Source organism: Canariomyces notabilis (assembly GCF_033297395.1).
Source record: "Canariomyces notabilis strain CBS 508.74 unplaced genomic scaffold N656scaffold_1, whole genome shotgun sequence".
Classification (NCBI taxonomy): domain Eukaryota; kingdom Fungi; phylum Ascomycota; class Sordariomycetes; order Sordariales; family Chaetomiaceae; genus Canariomyces; species Canariomyces notabilis.
Window position 1 is genome coordinate 2,473,565 of NW_027041823.1, and position 18,942 is coordinate 2,492,506.

The window sequence follows — 18,942 nt, forward strand, 5'->3', positions numbered from 1 at the left end:
TGGATTTGGAACTGGCTGCGGGACCGCATACAGTACCACACCCGAATGTAAATGAAGGAAGGGTTGCTCAGCATCAAGCATTCTTGCCTTGGTTGGTTTATCGTATATTTGCCAGGAATCCTACACGGGTGACAGGAACGTAACTCCTAGTCTTGATGCAAAAGTCGCAAGGAGAGAAGCCTCAAACCGAGCTGGTAAGAGGATGATAGAAAGACGGTGGAAGACATTGTGAAGTTGACCCACCTCGGCGGAGTGCTGCATCCAACGGCCATCAGAGAAAGGAAGGGGCACATCAGATGATCATTGACCTCAAGAACAAGACTTCTGACCGCACCATGCCCAAGTTCAGGCTCGGGCTTTCGGAGTATGTCTTGGATGACGAAGACGATTTTGTGCTGGAAAAGTCAACGAGACTGCTGCCGGCGCCGGGACCCTTTGGCACCACTGCTGACTCAAGAGATGCAATAGCGATGCCGCCAGCACTTCCTTTATATGCAGTGATCCTTTCGCCATGCGTGGAGGTGGAGCCATTTTGCTCGTGGAACGGAGACTCGATGCTGCTCGGGTTTCTCCCCTGAGAACCTCGCTTTGCGTGCGGCCGAGCAACCCGTCCAGAGACATGGGGACTTAGATTTCTCCTCAGCGTCTCCATCAGTCTTAAGGGAAAAGATGGCTGTTTCTACTCCTGGATGACATGCATTGATCTCCGGATCAAGATTGACGCCACTGCCCTGCTCTTCTGTTATCAGTTCCTGGTACCTATTTACTTATTAAATAGTAGGCTATAGGCTTTAGTTACCTCTATAGTTCTTTTCTGAGGGAGAAATAATGTGTCGTACAAAGCTTCCCCATCCAAGGCCGTTGCCGCGAACTGCTCATGCGAACCGGGTGTTACACCCTCTGTCTGTCCGCCAGAGAATGCTGTTCCACCTCACCCAGACTGCAGCGCTCCATGGCTGGTCCGGATGGCCACTGAGAGGTACAGATAGCAATTTGGAAGTCTCGGCATTGGCGATGGATCCCCCGGAGAAGTGCGGATTGAAACGCCGGCTTTTGCTAGGTTATCACGAGTTTGACCGGGTCGAGCGCTTGTTTACTTAAGATCCTGAGGGGCCGTCAACTCGTCCAGCGCGATTGCACCACTCTCGGAGAAGATGAGCAAACGTTCTGGTCGGCTGCGCAATATCTAGTTCCGCCTCTTTGCAGTGCGGGCTCTGTTCGCACGAGGAGCATCGTCGTGCATTCCGAAGGCACCTGATTGTCAACGTTGCGATGCTGGACCAAAGTACTGGCACCAGAAGCATAGCTAAAGCATTTATTAACACACCATCTGGAGAATCGAGGTCTATGCCCTCTAAAGGCCGTCCCATTCCACCCTGAGAGCGAGCCGTATGTACAACCTATGGAGTTTCCATGCGCTGACCGAGTAAGGGGTATAATCTCGATCGAATGGCAGGTCTTGGATTGCAATTGTTTAGTTGTCCGCACGACGGGCCGGCGGATACGGGCGGAAGGCCTGCGCGGCCATGATGATGGGCCGCCTTTGAGCACGCAAATAGGCTTCCTGGACCATGGGCGAAGCATCGGATCGAATCACACTGCCGATTGACATGAAAAAGCTGGGCAAGGTAAGAGTGTCAGCCATTGGAGAAGCCGCTCAATACGCCGAAACGATGGCTTACCCAAATGTCGCCCCAGAGCCCAGCATGTATTGTCCCAATGTCCGCATAATACCATTTGGCCCCGCTCCGTATCTGAAGATATTAACGGTTCCTGGAATCGAGTCAGACCTGCTTCGTCGCGAGCAAGACTTGGCCCTCTGCCATACCAAAGATGAAGCCGATGATCACGCCCACCGCTGTGGGAGAAAAGACAAGATCAGCCATGTGCGAGGCGCAACAGGAACCGACTGGTGGGAAAGGGGCACGTACTGCCGCCCATCATGGCACCCATCTTGACTGCGACGGTGTCAGCGCTTCGTCTAAGCTATGGCAATGCATTCTTTCGTGCATACACTTGTCGAAGTTCGACGGCCCGACCGCACCGTGATGGCTGGGAGGAGGAGGCATTATGGCAGGCGCAAGTCTTGAAGCGGCGCGGGATGTCAGGTAAGGTAGCTCGGGTAGCTAGGTGTCTTGCAAGGTTTGTAGGGAATGAGAAAACAAGACGCAAGTGGGTTGATGATGGTACCGTATTGTACATATGAGGCCTGCAGCTGCAAGCCAAAAAGTTGCCGCGGGCAAAATATCCAATCCCTGGCCGCGGGATGCGCGGGTACGGGGACCTCAGCCCGGGCAGTTCGGCGGCCCGCTAGAAAGCGCTGCAAATTGGTGAACAGAGAACCTGGAAGTCGATTCCGTTAGCGATGTTCTTCCCCAGGCCACAACTAACATCTGACTGTCCGTTGACTAACGGTGCCTTATTTGGTATTATAGTCTACAATGATTTTAGTCTCTAGGTAAACTTCTCTTGCGTACAAAGTACATACATCAGGCATCAAGCCATTCTGTCATTTCCCTGGCCGTCAAACTTGCCCAGATACTGGGTTACCTTAGCCTACAGTACATCGCCTTATGGGGGCAGACACTCGTGCTCCATCTTCATTGGATTGTTTCCTTCTTACACACCAGGACTCACGTGACAACGCCAGGAGTGAACTCAAGCTCAGACAGGCCACGCCAGAGCATAATCATTGTTTTTGATCGTATGACATAGGGATCTGTGAATGCCAGAGTCAGCATGTCTCGACGCATGGTGCGGAGAATTGAGTAAGTGACCAGAGCAAAAGGGGGTTAGGGGGCCCGGGGGGTTAGTTAGCTCAGTCGCCACAGACCTGATGGCTGCACCAGCAAATCAAGAGCGAGGAAAGAGGAGGAAAAATGGAGCAGGACGTGGTCCGTCCGCCGTCGAGTCCTGGACTCCAGCAAGTTCGAGGCGCGCAGGCCGCTCTCTGGCCCCAGAGCGTCCGGCTAAGCGCCTCCAGAGCCCCATGGCCTTTTACCAATCGAAAGGTCGCTTCAAAATTCATCAAACCTCACTTCTCCTGTGTCGTCGCATCCTAACTGTGCCCCGTGCTTGCCACCAGCGCGGAACCGACCGAGACGACTGCATCGCTGCCAGCAGGTGCGTCTTTGACTCCTTGTGCAGCCTACCGTTTCGGCGTCAACTTCCTTCCGTCCTTTCGCCATATTTTCCTTGTGTGTTCTTTTTCCGTGTCTGTCGCGCCCACCCCTTTCGACAATCACGAACCTGGATTGCGACGTCAGTGCCCATCTTCAACTTCGACGGACTCCACCCAGCCCTTCCGGAATACCACTGAATGCTGAGATTTCGCCCCACCACGAGAGAGCAATCATATTGCTGCTGCCGAGCGCTTTGTTGAACGGGACACGCATGCGATCACCCTAGGGAGCACGCCAGCGTCTGCTCGCCTGCGTCAGCATCTTCCCCCCTGTGGTCGGCAGCCACTTCGCTCGCCCATCTCGTTCGTCGCGCCTTCCTCATGACTGCCGTTGCAAGTCCTCCTAGCCTCGCGAATCTCAATCGGCCGGGATGGATTAATGGGGGTCAGAACTTGAATTCTGTCAACGCGGACGACACTAGGGGACTCACGATGTTCATGCCTCGCAAAACCCTTCAACGAACACACTCTTCCTCATCGGTGTCCTCGACATCTTCCAACTCGTCGACATCTACCGTCACTTCTAATGCCAACTCACAAGTAAACGGCGCCTCGATGCCCGCGGCTGGAGACGCGAACGGGTGGCAGAATCCGACATCCCGAAAGCGACCGACCGCGAAGGCGCCATGGCCCAACGGAAAATCAGACGAGGCATCCAACTACCCCAAGGGGCCAGGAGGCCGCGGCCTCATGGCCGTAAATGGCATCAATGGCACTTCATCCATGCCCCAGCAACCGTCGATACTCGCGCCCCAGAACCAGCTCGTAAACCAAGGCGCTCCCGGCCGTCCCGTCGCCGATGGTATACCTCCGCGACAGCCCGTCCTCTGTCTGCTCTCACTCAATGGCAGCTTCGAGCGCAAGACGATTTCCGTTCCCTTCTCCCCCGAGACGCTCCGGATCGGACGGCAAACCAATGCTAAAACGGTTCCCACCCCGGTCAACGGGTACTTTGACAGCAAGGTCCTGTCGCGGCAGCATGCGGAGATATGGGCCGACACCAACGGCAAGATCTGGATCAGAGACGTCAAGTCCTCAAACGGTACATTCGTTAACGGGACTCGGTTATCGCCCGAGAATAGAGAATCAGAACCGCACGAACTACAAACCCAGGATCATCTCGAGCTTGGAATCGACATTGTCAGTGAAGACCAAAGGACAGTAGTTCACCACAAAGTTGCTGCCAAGGTCGAGCACGCGGGCTTCATAACGCCTTCCACAAATGTGCTGGACATGAATTTAGGGGACCTTGATCCGTCCGGCAATGGCATGATGCTACCCCTAGCTGCCCCGCCAGCTAGAGGAAGAGCTGGCAACCAGCCCTCGACTGCGAATGCCAACCGTGTGCCGCCTGGCAACATGGCAGGTCAAGTAAATACGATGGCTCATCAACGACAGTTCTGGCTGAACCCGATAACGACCGAGCACATTGTTAAGAAGCTCCATGTAAGGAATCTTTCAAAGGCCGTATGTGAGTGGTACTGACACCTAGATACAGACTGAAATGCGCAATGCGCGGTTGCAGAATCAAGATTTGTATCGGACCAGCCAGTTCATCAACGCCCTCTTGTCCAAGGAAGACATTAAGAATGCCGACAAACCCGAAGTCCCTGAGCCTCCAAAGACTCACTTGCCCAACGGCAACATCTCGTTTCGATCGGATGGTGGCAAGACCCGCTTCTCGGAGCCGCCAGCACCGCCGCCGTCCCAGCCACTCCCCGAAAAGCCCGACGCAGCTCGGCCGGCGTCCTCTGATGTGCCGTCGTTGAAACGAGCCACGACAGAGCGGCCGAAGCCGGCTGGTACCTCTCCTATCCGGCAGGACAACAGTCTTAATCAGATACTTCTCCTAACCGAAGCGCTTAACAATGCTAACAGGGAGCTTAGCAATCACACTGCTAGGGTTCGAGATCTCGAGGAGATGTTAAGCAAGGAGCGCGAGGCTCGGTTGCATGCCGAAGATATGATGCATAGGATGGAGGAGAGCAGCCAATCCAAGATGAACGGGTCGGCCGATGCCCCGTTAGTCAACGGCCACTCCGAGCTAGACAAGGCATTCGACCCTCCGGCGGAACAAGGCCCACCCCCGAGCTCCGAGTCCGCGTCACACCCCGCAGCCCCTGAATTAGAGACGGCCCCACCTCAGCCGGACAAGGCCGAACTCCTCGCTGCGGCATTCCAAGCTCGCATAGACTCTATGGCGTTGGAAATGAGCAGCCTGAGGGAGCAACTAGAAGCGTTTAGACTGCGGGCGGAGAAGGCAGAAAGTGAGCGGGACGCCGACCGCAAGACCCTAGCCGAAATGGTGTTACAGATACGGCAGCGTGACGAAAAAGAGAAGAAGCAGGCCGCCGAACGCAAGTCACGGTCGGTGTCCAAGGGCCGGCGGCGCCCCCCAAGCCCGGACAGACATCCGGAGGAGAAGCCGGCTTCAGAGATGAATGGCGCCGCCGTGGAGGCGGAAACGCAGACCGGCAGTCCAACAGAAGGAGTCCTCTCCGACAGACCCAACCTCTCGCGGGCCAATACCATCAAACCCGGCGGGGGCGCACTGGCCGTCCAGGCGCAGCAAGACTCAGGACTAATACAAACGCTACCCTATGCGTCCATGATTGGGGTTGTTCTCTTTGGGATGGGGCTGATGGCGTACCTCAACGGCTGGCAGCCGCAGCCGAGACTGGACCGTTAGTTGAGGATCGGCATATAACTGCTGGGACTCTTGAGAAATATGGCACGGCCGGGCATGGCAGGGCGATACATTTCATGTGATTACGATTGAGAACAACCCCGGTACTTTCTCCTCTTACCTTGGGCATGGTACTTTGGTGTGACGACGACGAATAACCTGACGGATTTACCGACGGCTTAACAGTTCTTATTTCCTTTGTCCTTTCTCTAGGCATATTGCCATCCAGCGGTCAGTTACATGGAAGAAAACACCACAGCGTGCTGTCTCTCGTTCTACATTGGTCCATCGGCCGATCCTCAGTCAGGCTGACTACCTGTACATTCCTACTTTTTCCTTGGCGTTTTTTAACATATGTATCTGTTGGAGTTTGACAGGCTGGGACCAATCTGGAAGGTTCGGAGGGCGCGCTTATCATTGAGGGCAGGATTGGCGTTGCATCCTTTCAAATCAAACTTGGATTCTCTAAGTATACGGTGTCTTGCTAGGAATCACTGTGAGCGCGGAAAGAAATCAGCGGTTACTCGGGTCAGCTATTCTAGGTTGGTGAGTGAGGAATGGGACTTGCATTGACTTGAACTGAGTTGCCCTATATCCTATAATGACTAGGTCTGCTGCTCTCCAGCCTCGGACCTGGGCAGACGTAGCAAAAGAGGTTCCTGAGTTGATCCAGCTCCTTTGTCTTGACGGACTCTGCCCCGGGGATTTGGCATGCTTTGAACAGGGTCATTGAAGCTTGTCAAATTGCGGAAATCATTCAAACAACTCGTTCATCTTCTTCGAGCACGTCTGAAATCCAGCATCCTGCTACCCTATGTATACAACCGAGCGCTTGATCCTACATTTGCTCCATGAATCATCGAAACTACCTATGAATGGGGAAGATACTTGATTTGGGTAATAGTGGTCTATTGAGAGTAAGGGTATAGAGGCAGGTATGCCCACTCTAACCTGGCTTCGCTAATACATCCAGATATCTAAGGTACTCTTGCCTCTGTGACTACAGCATGCCGGAAGGACAGCTGAACAGTGTGTTAGTTTCCGGGCGCAACCAAACCAATACCTGCCTACCTAGTCGCCCAAAAAAAAAGATTCGTCACTTGGGCAGCAAAAAGGTCAGTTATACCAGGCACAGGCCGCACAAAATCAAGTCAGTCTCACCCACTGTTTACTCAGGCGGGCCGAGTCCTCTTGTCGAGGCCACAAGCAATCACTCAACTCACCGGATCAGGCATCTTTGGGCCCTCACAACATTTACGGGTTGCCGTCCCTGTCAGTGTCAGGTGCGGGTCCTAGGTAAGGTCAGTATCAGTCCAGGGCACAAGAGGGACCCATGGATCACTCTCCCCGAATCCCCCGAGGACTAGGTATGTCTCGGTTTCTCCCCGCCCCTCCTCTCCTTCTCTCCACTGTCTCCCGCCGCCTTTCCACTGTGTCGCGTCCAGTGAACGAACCTCAAGTGAAGTCCGGGTCCGGCCTGGTCCAGGTGGCTTGCAACAGTCGCACAACTCAGCTCCAACAACCCCCACCTACTTCTAGCAAGAAGGGGGTATGTCTCTGCCTTCACCAACCAGCTGTCCCGCCCAGGTACCCTCAGGCCCATCCGGGTCAAGCGTGGCGCAGCAGTGCCCGTCGGGTCCGCCGCCGTCGCCCCTGGAATGCGCCGCGCAGGCCCAGCACAGAAACTCATAGCGCGAGTTGCCCGCGCCACAGTTGCAGCACGCCCACTCCCTGTCACGGGGGACGACAACCACCTCCTCACCATTTGTGTTGTTGTTGTTGTTGGTGGTGGTGTTGTTGTGCGGAGGGAAGGGATTCCGCATCGGCCCGGCCTGAGGAAGGGTTGTGCGGTCGCGGTGGAGTGACGTGCGCAGCACGGCAAAGTCCAGGGCTTGTTTTCTGTTTGCGGGCTGCATCTCGCGGTCGAGCCCGGATTCTAGAGGGAGACGGACCGGGGGGTTGTTATTGTTCTGGTTGAACCTGGCGGCCAGGGCCTGCTGAAGCTGCCATTGCTGGTTGCGAATAGGGATAGGTTGTTGATCAGCCCATCGGATAGCGGTAGACTTCAAGTTCCTGGTTCGCTGCTGGTAGGTTGTCAAGTTTTGCTGAGGCGGTGGTGCGGAAGCTTGTCGGAGAAGTGATGTAGTTGGTGCTTGTCGGAGGATCTCGAGTCCCTGTGTCAGTAGCGATGGCGGGTTCCGTTCCTTCGCTGGCAGGACAAGGGGCAAGGGCGGGTTCCGCTTGTTGAGCTGCTGCTGCCGCTTGAGGGCCAGCGTCAGGAGTGAGACGGGCGGCTGGATCCTCTGTGTCTGTGTTTTCGGTTTGGCTGGGCATCCGGGCACTGGTGGATCATCTGTCAGCGTGGTGGATCGGGTGTCCTTCCTGTGCTTGCTCTTCTCCCAGTCGCTGTCTTCGCTGTCGTCGTGCTGGCTTTCGCTGTCGCTGTCGCTGTCGAACACAGACGGGTATATGGTGCTCTCACTGGGGTTGGTACGAGGCTTTTCAACCTGCTCGTCTTCCTCGCTGTCACTGTCAAATACAGGTGGGTATTTGTCGGACATTGTGACCTTGGTCGTGGAGCAAGAGCAAGGCAGGAAGGGGACCCTGGGGGAAGTCCCCTTGATATTCGTGTCGAACTCCTGTTGTGCAGTGTAAGTATCGAAATCAAACTGAAGACTCCCTGTGCTTCACCTTCGGGATTCCAGATAGCTGTGCGTTTGACAAGAAATGTTGGTTCCATGGTGCTGCCTCTCCATGTTTATATGTGTGGACTGGGTTGTGGTATTGATAGCTGTTCGGAGGTTGGGTGTAACGAGTCTATTCTGTAAATCAACAATAGCAATTGGCTTGTTCAGGTCGAAATGCGTCAAAAATCTCATCTTGTTCGGTGGACCCAGGACAGTTTACATTGTTGAATGTGTATGCTTCAAGTTCCCTACCCGTAAATTATCTCTTCCCTTACGCTACCCGTAAGTTACACCCTGACTCTTCTCTCCTAGACTGTCACCTTCACCTTTCGTCGGTATTCCCTGTGACCATCACATTGGCAGGCCGGTATAATCGCAGACGCCGACATAATCCTCGATGTCATTGCCACCTGGGAGACAGTGAACTCTACCATAGAAGAACAGCCGTCCCTTCATTACACAGCAATAGCAGCCCCCCAGTAAAAAATGGCGAACATCAATGCTGCTGTTGCTAGTATAACTACCCAAGATTGTCCCATGTAAGTTTTTCTGTCCACCTTCACCTTTCGATTGTGAGGCCATTGGTACGTAGCTTATACCCTTCCGTGTTCTCCTGGCGTTGCCCTCCTCGGGAGGAATTGAGGTTCGAATGGGAGGAAGTTTCGGATACGCTTGAGCCTGCGGACCCGCATATTACGGTATAGATGAGCCCCAACAAATACACGTCACAGGTGGAAGGTCACATCTCTGTGACTACCTATTGTTCCTGTGCCCGGTGGTGGAGTTATGATACAAGTGAACGACCCTGAGACCCAGCGGCGGATTGTTAAGCCGGGCCACGAGAAAGTAGCAGAAGACTCGGAGGTTTGGCTGGTGAGGGACACCTAGGAGGACTCCCGCAAATGATCTTCAAGCTACCTCTCGAACGGACTCTGATACTGTCGTCCTTTTCGTGCTTGGACCAGGGGGAGGTGGTAATTGGTGGATTTTTGATGGACCATGAGAGAGGACATGTTCTGGATTCTCTGTCTGCCTTCACCTTTCGACTTGTCGGCGATTTGCTAGAGCGCTTCTAGTTCCTATTTTCTCAACGTTGCCCTCCTTGGAGGAATCGAACCGAGGGCTTCAGTGAAGAAGCCAAAGATGAGGAACGCAACTTTAATACCACGTACCCACTCGACCACTTCTCCATTACCCGTAGGGGGTTGAAAGTAGGAAGGAGGACTTGACTTATGTACCCAAGTACCTACCTACCCAATGCAATCCAATCCTCTTTTTCAAGAACCCCGGTACCAGTAAGGGCCACCTAGCAACAAGTGAGCCAAGTCTTTCTAGGACCTCAAAGTCCTCTTGATCAGACCAATGCCATTCTCGAAAGCAGGTGTAAGCTGGTCCCCTGAATGTACCCTTTCAGTTGAACATAATACGCTGCCGAGGAGATGGGGCTCCATGTTGATGAAAGCTAGAAAAGTCACGTTGGGAAGATATTTTCAAAGAGATCTCTTTTCAAACTGGAATAGAGGTTGAGATAGATACATGGTGACATGTAGCTGATGTATACTCAGACCACCTAACCTAAGGTACCTGACACAACGAGAAACAAGCAGTGATGGCCGTTTAGAACCGCGAAAGCGATGAAAGTCCGTCCGGTTGTCCCCAGCTACCTAATACCATCAACGTTTTCATCATAGCACTCCTATTAGGCGAGCCCGTGTTACGACTCTGTAATTGAGAGTAGAGATCGGCGTTAGCGATGTGAGGTCTTATCTTCTGAAGTACCTAGCATCAAAACTCTCCAGTCGTTCGAGACAGAAGACCTTCAACACAATCCGTCTGATTGTGCGACTGAGTTTCCCTCACAATGTCTATCCCGCTAGCAGGATTGATTAAATCCATTCGAACACCATTCTCATTAACCAGATATGCCATGATGGTCTTGAACTGGTGTCCCTGAATTCTCACGGTCTATAGCCAGGTTCTAACTCTGCTATAGCGCGGCTTTGGCTGCCGTATCAGCGCTATTTGCCTTGATCCCATCTTTAACGCCCTCTTCTTTACTAGCTTCTACCGGTCCTCCCCTGTCATCTGGTTGCTCCTTGTCGGCCGCTTTCGTCGCTACTGGCTCGCTACTCTGAGAAGTCTGCGGCACCTCCTCTGGCCCCTGATTCACCACGCCCTCCTTAGGCGGCGCGCTGCTCCTCTTCTCCTCGGCATCCTGATCCTCCTGCAGATGCAGCAGTTCACCCACTTCATCCGCCAACTTGCTCACCTCGTCGTGCAGCCCAGCAACCCTCTTCTTCGCCCCCTGCAACTGCCGTTGCGCCTCTTCCTCGCCAACCAGCTCGCGCCACCTCGTCTCCAGCTCCTCCCTCCACCCCAGCTCATCCGCCAGCTTCCTCACCCCCGCATCACAGTCGCCCAGCACGAGCACATCATCCGCGTGCGAGCCGAGCGTGCCGACACGTTCCAGGTTGAACAGCACCCTGGGCACCGACTCAGGAGCCAAATTCGGCAGGCTCGCAAACGGGTGCACCTGCAGACTAGTTCCCATAACGAGGATCAGATCTGCCTCGGCCGCCATGCGGGTGCGCTCAAAGAACAGCCGCGGCAGCGCCTCCCCAAAGAAGACGATATCGGGCTTGACCAGCCCGTCACACTCGGGCGCGCGCTCGCACCGGGGCACCTTTCCCGCGCGAACGTGCTCGCGCATGGGCGCGTCGCCGAAGGGCGTCTTGCACTCGATGCAGCGCTGGGCGGCGAAGCTGCCGTGGGCCTCGACGATGAGGTCGGCGGGGATGCCCGCGGCGCGCTCGAGGCAGTCAATGTTCTGCGTGAAGAGCTGGTGCAGCAAGCCCTTGGAGGCCAGCAGGCTGATGAAGACGTGCGAGACGGTCGGGTGGTAGTTGCCTGGGTAGAGGTCCTTGGCGAGCACGTAGAAGGGGGCAGGGTTCTGTCGGAAGAAGGAGAGGTCGAAGACGGCTTCCGGCTCGGGCAGGTTGAGCGAGGCCAGGTTGGCGTAGAGGCCTGTTTCTGGAGAGCGGAAGTCGGGGACTGGAAAGAAACGGGGGAGGGTTATGTCAGAACGTCATCTTCAATTATGAGTGGGGCGAGTCACACTCAGATGAATCATGAGTGAGATTGAAGGTGAGATAATGAGATTGTTGGACACATACTGCCTGCTGCGGTTGAGATGCCTGCGCCCGTCATGACAACGATGCGTCGGGCCCGGCCCGACTTGATGTACTCTGCTACAGCTGCCACGCTGCGCTCTGACAGCGTCTGGGGAGGGGTGTCGTCGTCTACGACGGACTGTTCTTGGCCCATCCTGCGTTTGTTGCGCTTGTTGCGCTTAGGCTTCACTTTTGGCTTTGGGCGCTTTCCTTGAACCGGAAAGTCGTGCGAGTCTTCAGAATGGTCGAAGTCGTCAAGATCGTCTGAATACTTGCCCGGGGCACGCGGGCGTGACCCTGCTCCGTGTCGACGCCCTATCTTGGGGAATTGCGGCTGTGCAGTGCCGCTGAATGCTCGCGAGGAGGGGTTCAGGTGAGAGACTGGCAATAAATTGCTCGGTATGGAATTGACGACTTTGCGAAGGACTGAGGGTGGCAGCTTGATTATGAGGGAATGGTTCAAAGGCAGAGGGAAAGGGCCAATATCAGATAAGATCACCGAACCCCAGACAAGCTTGGAGTCTCAGTTCAGTTGTTGGTCGCTCCTGTTACATCACACATCCTGCAACTGCAGGTGGGCAGAGATTGCGAGCAGTGGCAATTTTGAGGGTTAGGGTTTTAAACTTATGATCTCACCGTCAGCAACCTTCCGCATCGCCAATTCCCGAAGCGATCAATAACTTTGACTTGCAAGGGCACTGTTATGGGAACCCAAGCTCAGCTGTATTAATACGACTCAGTTTGTCCTGTGGGTTGCTCACCTCATGCAGCGTACCTTCATCTTACTCCTGAATCGATCTTCAGGCCCATCATGATCCATGTCGGATGTTAACCGCGATTTCAAACGCTTTTTTTCCTTACTTCTCAACTTATGAATACATAGTACCTTGCCTTAGGAATTTTGTGTCTGATTTGCAACCTGAAGCGCGAATTTGAATAGCAGCTCAAAATTTTTCGTCGAAGCAACTGTCATGATGTGCTATCAGGCTATCGTTCATACCCAGCTGGTAACCTAGACCGCTGGATAGAACGAAGGGCCATTTGCCATCGGTTATAGGCACGATGAAGGTTTTGTTTGACCTCATTTGGCCAAGTAGAATACGCTACAAACCCATCTTAGGTATCCACGGTACCTTAGCTAGGGGTAAGTATCGTAACCGAGGATGCCAAATCCAGCGAGACACATAGTGTTCCTCTAGGGCAGCCCTCGCCCCTTTCTCGTCGCCTGTCCCACCTCAGACTGCGTCTTATCCTCCGCATAGCGCTTATACGCCTTGATATACATCTCCTCATCACTCCACGTCGCCTTGACGCTCTCGCGCTCCACCACCGCATCAAACCAGCGATACCATCTTTCCCAAACCGCCTCATCGTCCCCTCTCTTCCCCTTCTTCGGAATCCCCACCCCGCCCGGCTTGTAGTGGTCAATCAAGAACAACCTCTTAGCCCACGGCGCGAGCATGGCGTCGACAAGACTGAACTTGCTGCCGAGGAACCACGGCCCTTCCGGGTCAGGGCTCTGATCCACCATCTCCCCGGCGAACTCCCTCAACCCCTTCAATAACTCCGCCCGCGCCTCCTCAATGGGATATCCCTTGTCCTCGGTATGCTGCAGCAGCCGGTAAAAGCCCGGGACGATCCGCGTAACGATGTGGTTGCTCCACAACCTGCACCGCGCGCGCTCATAGACATCCTCCTCGGGCATCAACCTGCCTTCGTCACCGCCAACGTACCGCTCATCGAGGTACTCGCAGACAACCGTGCTCTCATACAGCGCTTTTGTCTTCTTCTTCTTCTCCCCCCCGTCTACTCCACCACCTGGTCCACCTCCCTCCTCACCTCCGGCCGAGGAGTAGTCTTCCGGCACGAGCGTGGGGACCAACCCCCTTGGATTCAGCGCCATGAACCCGGCTTCCTTCTTGTACGGGTTGATCTCGATGTACTGGTGGGGGATCTTTTTCTCGGCCAGGACGATCCAGGCGCGCTGCACAAAGGGACAGAACCAGCTGCCGTAGAGCTTGAGCGGGTGCGAGGCGCTGTGGGCGGCCGCGAAGGCGGCGGCGGCGCCTGTGGGGTGGGGGTCCAGGCCTGTGTCGATGGTCGACATTTTTTGTTTTTTAAGTTTTGTTGGCTGTGGTGGTGATGATGGTGATGATGGTGATATGATGGTGCTGTGGATGGATGCGGGATGCGGTCCAAAGGAGATGGTAGCAGGAGATGCGGCTGGGAAATCTAAAGAGGTATCTTCGGTTGATGTGATTCTGCAGACGAGGAAGGATATCTGGATATGCGGGGTGGAGATGGGTGAGACCCGCCTGTCAGTCTGCCTGGTGGTACCTTGATTCTATATGAGCTATCCAGCACAGAAATCAAAGTTAGCAATATTCTATAGTGGGGCGGTACTGGGACCTCTGATCCTGGGCCACCAGTCGAGTCTGTAGCCGATGACGTGCTATGTGTCGCAGAGGCGGGGGCGATGTCACGGTCTAATAGGTAAGGTACTCATGGTTGTAGTGTACATTCATTGGTGCAAAGCGTTCAAGACGTCAAGTCTAACACACCATGTCCCTGACCGGCTATTGATTGAATCGCTCGTTAGGTAACCTTTGAGTGTTGCCGCTGAATGCCCGCCTCGAAGCTGGCCCCAGGCGACTTCACACAAGCCCACAAGCAACATACAATGGGTTCTGAAGCGAATCATGACGCTCAACCATACCACCGAACACTAGTGTTCGTGGTCTCTGTTGTCATAGTCTCCCTCCCGTGATACGCCGGTCGTGGCGCCTCCGGTATCCTACCGGGGCCAGCCATCGGCGGGCCAGGCCGCGGCGGCGAAGCCGAACGCGGCATCTGTGGCGACGGCGGAATCCCCGGGGCTTCGGACTGGGTAGGCGTCTTGACCTCATCGAGCCACCTGGATACCGGCTTTGGCGTCCTTGGGGTTAGAGGTCCTGCCAGCGCGACATAGGCTTTTTCGTCCATGAACGCCGCCTGCGGTGGTTGAGGAGGCGGCTTAGGTGTCGAATTGAAGGCGGCCTGCATGTTATTCGTCCCACCGTCGACCGCATACGCGGCTTTCATGAGGTCATCCATGATCTTGGTGTTCGTCTTTGCAGGGTTGTGAATGCCTAACCCGCCAGGAAGGGGACCGGAGATTTCGGGTGAGTATGGGCGATCGTCTAGCTTTTCCCCTTTGAATGGACGGAATGGAAGGAAGGGAAGGCCACGATCGCGGCGCCATTTCCTCCAGAAAAAGGCTGCGCCGATCATTATACCGATGAGCGCTGTATGACGTTAGTAACATAGCACAGCAATGCGCTGGAACCAAGACATACCGAGGACTCCAATTACGATGCCCGCGGCGGCCCCAGTGTTGATATTGCTCTGCTCTACTGGTGCGGTCGTACCGAGACTTTCCCCCTCGGGCTGGCTGGATTGACGGTCAACGGGAACAATCGTGGAGACATCGGATTGTACAGTATCGGTTGCCGGAATGGTAGGCGAAGGTCCGATTGCTGCCGGTTGGGTCGGTGTCAGTATTGGCTCAAGACCTGCGGAGCGGGATGCCGACTCGGTGATGGCGGTTGTCGGCGTGGTCCCAACGAAACCCGGGAACGGCGACGTGGTCGGTGACGGTGTTCCTGAGGCGGGAAGAGATGAGGTTTCATCCGCCGACTCTTCAGCGTCTGTGTCGATATCTTGAGGATTCTCAGCCCCCAAAGCGACGCCCGGTATAGCTGGTGCTCCTCCACCAGGCTGGATTATTGCCCCAGCGTTTCCAGGAGCTATTATTCGGACTCCTGAACCGACGCCAGCCGTCCCGGTACTAGCAGGCGGAGGAACAGTTGTAGTTGTGGTCTCGTCGGACTCGTCATCAGATGAATCTATGGCGCCGCCCTCCTCGTCAGACGAGTCCGCCCCGTCGTCTGCCTCCTCACCACTCTCATCGTCGGCATCTTCGGCCTCTTCTTGGCGTCGAGCGAGCCTCTTAGCCTCGATCTCCCGACTCCTCATCTGCAGCCAGGCGTGGTTCCGCCGGCGGAGAGTCGGACCTGTCAGCCTCATGGTTTGGTCGTAGGATGTCCTGCTAGCTTGGTCTGGTGGTGGCAGTCTGTACTCATCGGCCGGCCTCAGCTTGGTTCAAAGGAAAGCAATGTACAACGAAAAGAAGCCTCCAGGACCAACAAGAACCAAACGCCGAGACTGCAGACCAGCTGCCCTTCAGAAAGTACCGGTATGCGAACAGAAAAGATGAGAGGGACAGAACGAGTGTGCCCAAGACCGACAGTGGCGCCAAGGCGAGCATTAAGAGTCGTAACACTCTTGCACTGAGAATCAGGGACAACCTGGACAGGGAACCACTCGCGCTTGCCCCTTCCCTGACTTTGACTCCAATCCCGATCCCACAAGACGCCATTTTGCGCAGTCGATTCCCCAGACCCTGTTAGCGGACTCGTAGAGAAGGAGACTCCGATTTAGGCAGTGCTCGGCGTAAGTCAATGCAGGCTCCCGTCGCAGCTGTGTCCCGGGCGCAGCTGTCTCAAGCCAAAATGTGGTGGAAGAATAACCTGCCAAGAAGAGACGTAGCCAAAGGGCAGCATCTGGTTGTCGATAAGCGTTTGATCGGATCCCGGCAGTGGAGACGGAAGAAACCTGTGACGCCGCAGATGTGTGGGGCGGGCGTCGATCTGGTTTCACTGATTGGTTCTTACCTTGCAATTCGACTGCCCTGCCGCCGTGCCGCGTGTGTGCCTCGCTGGCTCTTGATCTTTACGGAGCTCGAGCACACGACCTGTTGCCTGCATAGGCTGCGCTTCTTCGCTGATTTGAGAAAGAAGCAACTTAGAATTGTTACAGTACAAGACATTTCGCGCCCTCAGCTATCCAGAGCAACCAGACGCTGTCAACCCTCTCGTGTTTCAGTTTCAGTGTGAGCCAAGCTCCCGCGGGTAACCTACATATCGATCAGTACCATGGGCAAGTGAACGTCGAGGTATTCGCCCCTTGAAAATCCGATTGCTGAATTAGCATGTTTCAGTCACAAAACACAGCATAAATACCAGGCAAGTCGAACCGAAAGCAATCAAGGGTAGTTAGAGCCGAGAAACTCTACGCTTACGACACGAATCATACTCAATAGTTTGCAAACTTCCAACTTGCGGTCCGCAGACGCATACGAATAGTATCATCCGCTTTGCCTCCCGGTTCTACTTGAAGGGAAAGCGGGCGGTTCCGAATCAGATGCTTCGAAGAATTGAAGGACATATATCATCGCTTAGCAACGCATCTATCAGCCAGTCATATGGCCAACGAAAGCAACCTTTCCAAGGCCAGAAGAAGGCCACTTCAAGATTTGTTTCTCAAAGCCGTTGTGGTTCAACTTCGCTCATTCCTAGTGCTAAGCAAACAAGAGCTGCTGTGAAATAAGCCGTTCGAGTCTCCGAGGCCACTGCTCATTCCCCTGGACCCTTATCATCGCAATGGTTCTCATCGCTTTTCAAGGGACCCCTGAAGGCCGAAGGCATTCTTGCCCGATCTTAAGTTTTTTTGTTCATAATGTATCTCTCTTTGCCAGCAATCCACCTTACCTAACATTCTCGTGTATCATTCCTAACCAGGTGCCACGTCGTTCTGGCAAACCCGAATTGAACTTCAAAGATACACCCATCGCTCAAAGTAAAGACTCGACGGTCCATACAGTCTCCCCCTTGTTTGTTCGTTAGCGCCTGACTTCAAGACCAGGGTCAGCCCTAAGACTTTAATTTCAGCACCAAAACGGCCAATTTCCCACGGAAAAAAGGCTCTGAAGAGAATAGCCTTCTTGAGTAATGCTAGATACTCTTTTTTCTGGCATTAAGTTAATCGGTCTGGCTGCTGAGAAGTATTTCTCTGGTTTCTGGACAAGAACCCCTGTCGAGAGTCCTGCGCTAACAAACAAACAAGGGGTGAACTGTACTCCTCACCTACTTTACCATACCATTTTCAGTATAGTTTCCGCTCATAGCTCAATTCCGCTCATTAGCCACATTTCAGTGGCTTTACAGGGAGGTTTGTGGCTGCTTTGAGCGGGATTGGACCATGAGCGGAAACTATACTGAAAATGGTACCTTGACTCATGAAAACCCACAATCTTACGGGACTGCTAGCCTAGGTAATCTTGAAGAGTCTTATGGCTTCGGAATATTTCTAACCTCAATCCTCCTTTTAAGACTCGCCAACACTAGCACAACTTGCTATTGATAAGAGCTCTAAATTGACGTAAAATCAAACTGTTCGGCCTGGTGGTCTAGTGGTATGATTCTCGCTTAGGGAAAACCCTACTGCTTCTGTTGCGAGAGGTCCCGGGTTCAATCCCCGGCCAGGCCCCTGAGTTTCTGAATTTTTTTTTCCCCCTTCAACTCTTTTTGGCATGACCCTTCGAGCACGTAAGGTAATCACTTTACTTCGATTGTCTGCGACTTGTTGTTATCGTACTTGGCTATATTGGGCGTAGTGTCTTACTCGCATATCATCTCCTGCCAGCAGGTTAGAACCGTTAGGCGATAATTTGATACACTATCTTGTTGTTTAATGGTATTCACAATTCTCAGATAGTGGCCTGATATCGTACATTTCTCGCCCTATCCTAATTCGTGCTACCCCGACCGCCCTGCCCTTTGTTCGGACCTGATGCGATGCCTTGGCTCTGTCCACCGCTTGCTGCGATGTTCTCCAGTCCAGCACCTCTCTTGTATTCTGGCATTGGTGCAGTTTTGTCGGCGCGACCAACCCGAGTCGACTGACGGTATGTGTTAGTGGACTTATAGTGAGGTTAACTGTGAATGTTGTGGCTTACTGTCTCTTGCCCAGCGCCGTGGATGATATTATGGCCAATCTCGACGGCGTTGTGTGAGATTGATTCCCCCTTGTCAGACATGTTGGAAATTTTTGAATGGCCGAATTCGACACTCTTCGACTTCCGGAATATCTTCTTGGTAAATTGTTCGATTGTTCTCGCAGTTTAGTGTTTTGTGTCTGGGAAGGTGTCAACGAAGGTGAAGAGACCCTTTAAAGGTATAAGACGCCTGTATGACGTCATGGCAGTTCGACGTCCGGAACGTCATTATGGAGGTCGCGATACATGACAGCTAGGGGGAGGAGAACCCACAGGATGCCTCTAGATGATGGATTCATGCGGTGAACGATCATCCGACCACCGAAGGGGCACCCAGGTTGATA

The 18,942-nt window shown here is 54.0% G+C and overlaps 7 protein-coding genes and 1 non-coding gene across 8 annotated transcripts; 2 read left to right on the plus strand and 6 right to left on the minus strand.

Moving 5' to 3' along the window:
• Positions 1–1,474: 1,474 nt before the first annotated feature.
• On the minus strand, positions 1,475–2,069 carry N656DRAFT_699167 (uncharacterized protein; the record flags this gene model as incomplete). The annotated part of the gene is made up of 5 exons (XM_064810765.1): positions 1,475–1,619; positions 1,683–1,773; positions 1,829–1,858; positions 1,932–1,958; positions 2,015–2,069. 5 exons carry the CDS (start codon positions 2,067–2,069, stop codon positions 1,475–1,477), a joined length of 348 nt encoding a protein of 115 aa, XP_064675348.1.
• Positions 2,070–3,613: 1,544 nt separating this feature from the next.
• N656DRAFT_794214 (uncharacterized protein) lies at positions 3,614–5,870 on the plus strand (the record flags this gene model as incomplete). The annotated part of the gene is made up of 2 exons (XM_064817249.1): positions 3,614–4,627; positions 4,680–5,870. 2 exons carry the CDS (start codon positions 3,614–3,616, stop codon positions 5,868–5,870), a joined length of 2,205 nt encoding a protein of 734 aa, XP_064675349.1.
• A 1,526-nt stretch (positions 5,871–7,396) lies between these two features.
• Positions 7,397–8,462, minus strand: N656DRAFT_841392 (uncharacterized protein). Its single transcript, XM_064818988.1, has one exon. It carries the CDS (start codon positions 8,426–8,428, stop codon positions 7,403–7,405), a length of 1,026 nt encoding a protein of 341 aa, XP_064675350.1. The 5' UTR covers positions 8,429–8,462; the 3' UTR covers positions 7,397–7,402.
• Positions 8,463–10,407: 1,945 nt separating this feature from the next.
• Positions 10,408–12,256, minus strand: N656DRAFT_833951 (NAD-dependent deacetylase sirtuin-2). Its single transcript, XM_064818704.1, has 2 exons — positions 11,728–12,256; positions 10,408–11,605 (listed from the first exon to the last, which is right to left on the minus strand). Exons 1-2 carry the CDS (start codon positions 11,876–11,878, stop codon positions 10,542–10,544), a joined length of 1,215 nt encoding a protein of 404 aa, XP_064675351.1. The 5' UTR covers positions 11,879–12,256; the 3' UTR covers positions 10,408–10,541.
• A 663-nt stretch (positions 12,257–12,919) lies between these two features.
• On the minus strand, positions 12,920–13,831 carry N656DRAFT_699857 (glutathione S-transferase; the record flags this gene model as incomplete). The annotated part of the gene is made up of 2 exons (XM_064810818.1): positions 12,920–13,516; positions 13,592–13,831. 2 exons carry the CDS (start codon positions 13,829–13,831, stop codon positions 12,920–12,922), a joined length of 837 nt encoding a protein of 278 aa, XP_064675352.1.
• A 299-nt stretch (positions 13,832–14,130) lies between these two features.
• Positions 14,131–15,924, minus strand: N656DRAFT_61138 (uncharacterized protein). Its single transcript, XM_064810297.1, has 2 exons — positions 15,060–15,924; positions 14,131–15,008 (listed from the first exon to the last, which is right to left on the minus strand). Exons 1-2 carry the CDS (start codon positions 15,787–15,789, stop codon positions 14,431–14,433), a joined length of 1,308 nt encoding a protein of 435 aa, XP_064675353.1. The 5' UTR covers positions 15,790–15,924; the 3' UTR covers positions 14,131–14,430.
• A 2,075-nt stretch (positions 15,925–17,999) lies between these two features.
• Positions 18,000–18,090, plus strand: N656DRAFT_t8. Its single transcript has one exon. It is a non-coding gene; the product is annotated as a tRNA-Pro (tRNA).
• A 162-nt stretch (positions 18,091–18,252) lies between these two features.
• N656DRAFT_773995 (uncharacterized protein) lies at positions 18,253–18,898 on the minus strand. The gene is made up of 2 exons (XM_064814176.1): positions 18,560–18,898; positions 18,253–18,502 (listed from the first exon to the last, which is right to left on the minus strand). The coding sequence occupies exons 1-2, from the start codon at positions 18,638–18,640 to the stop codon at positions 18,350–18,352; spliced, it is 234 nt and encodes a 77-aa protein (XP_064675354.1). The 5' UTR covers positions 18,641–18,898; the 3' UTR covers positions 18,253–18,349.
• Between the last annotated feature and the right edge of the window lie 44 nt (positions 18,899–18,942).

Excerpts from the sequence above, each read along its gene's own strand:
- N656DRAFT_841392 (XM_064818988.1), bottom strand. The coding sequence starts at position 8,428 with ATGTCCGACAAATACCCACCTGTATTTGACAGTGACAGCGAGGAAGAC.
- N656DRAFT_833951 (XM_064818704.1), bottom strand. The coding sequence starts at position 11,878 with ATGGGCCAAGAACAGTCCGTCGTAGACGACGACACCCCTCCCCAGACG. Across the intron at positions 11,606-11,727 it reads CATCTCAACCGCAGCAGGCA|TCCCCGACTTCCGCTCTCCA; the intron begins GTATGTGTCCAA and ends GTTTCTTTCCAG.
- N656DRAFT_61138 (XM_064810297.1), bottom strand. The coding sequence starts at position 15,789 with ATGAGGCTGACAGGTCCGACTCTCCGCCGGCGGAACCACGCCTGGCTG. Across the intron at positions 15,009-15,059 it reads CATCGTAATTGGAGTCCTCG|CGCTCATCGGTATAATGATC; the intron begins GTATGTCTTGGT and ends AACGTCATACAG.
- N656DRAFT_773995 (XM_064814176.1), bottom strand. The coding sequence starts at position 18,640 with ATGTCTGACAAGGGGGAATCAATCTCACACAACGCCGTCGAGATTGGC. Across the intron at positions 18,503-18,559 it reads ACGGCGCTGGGCAAGAGACA|TCGACTCGGGTTGGTCGCGC; the intron begins GTAAGCCACAAC and ends ACATACCGTCAG.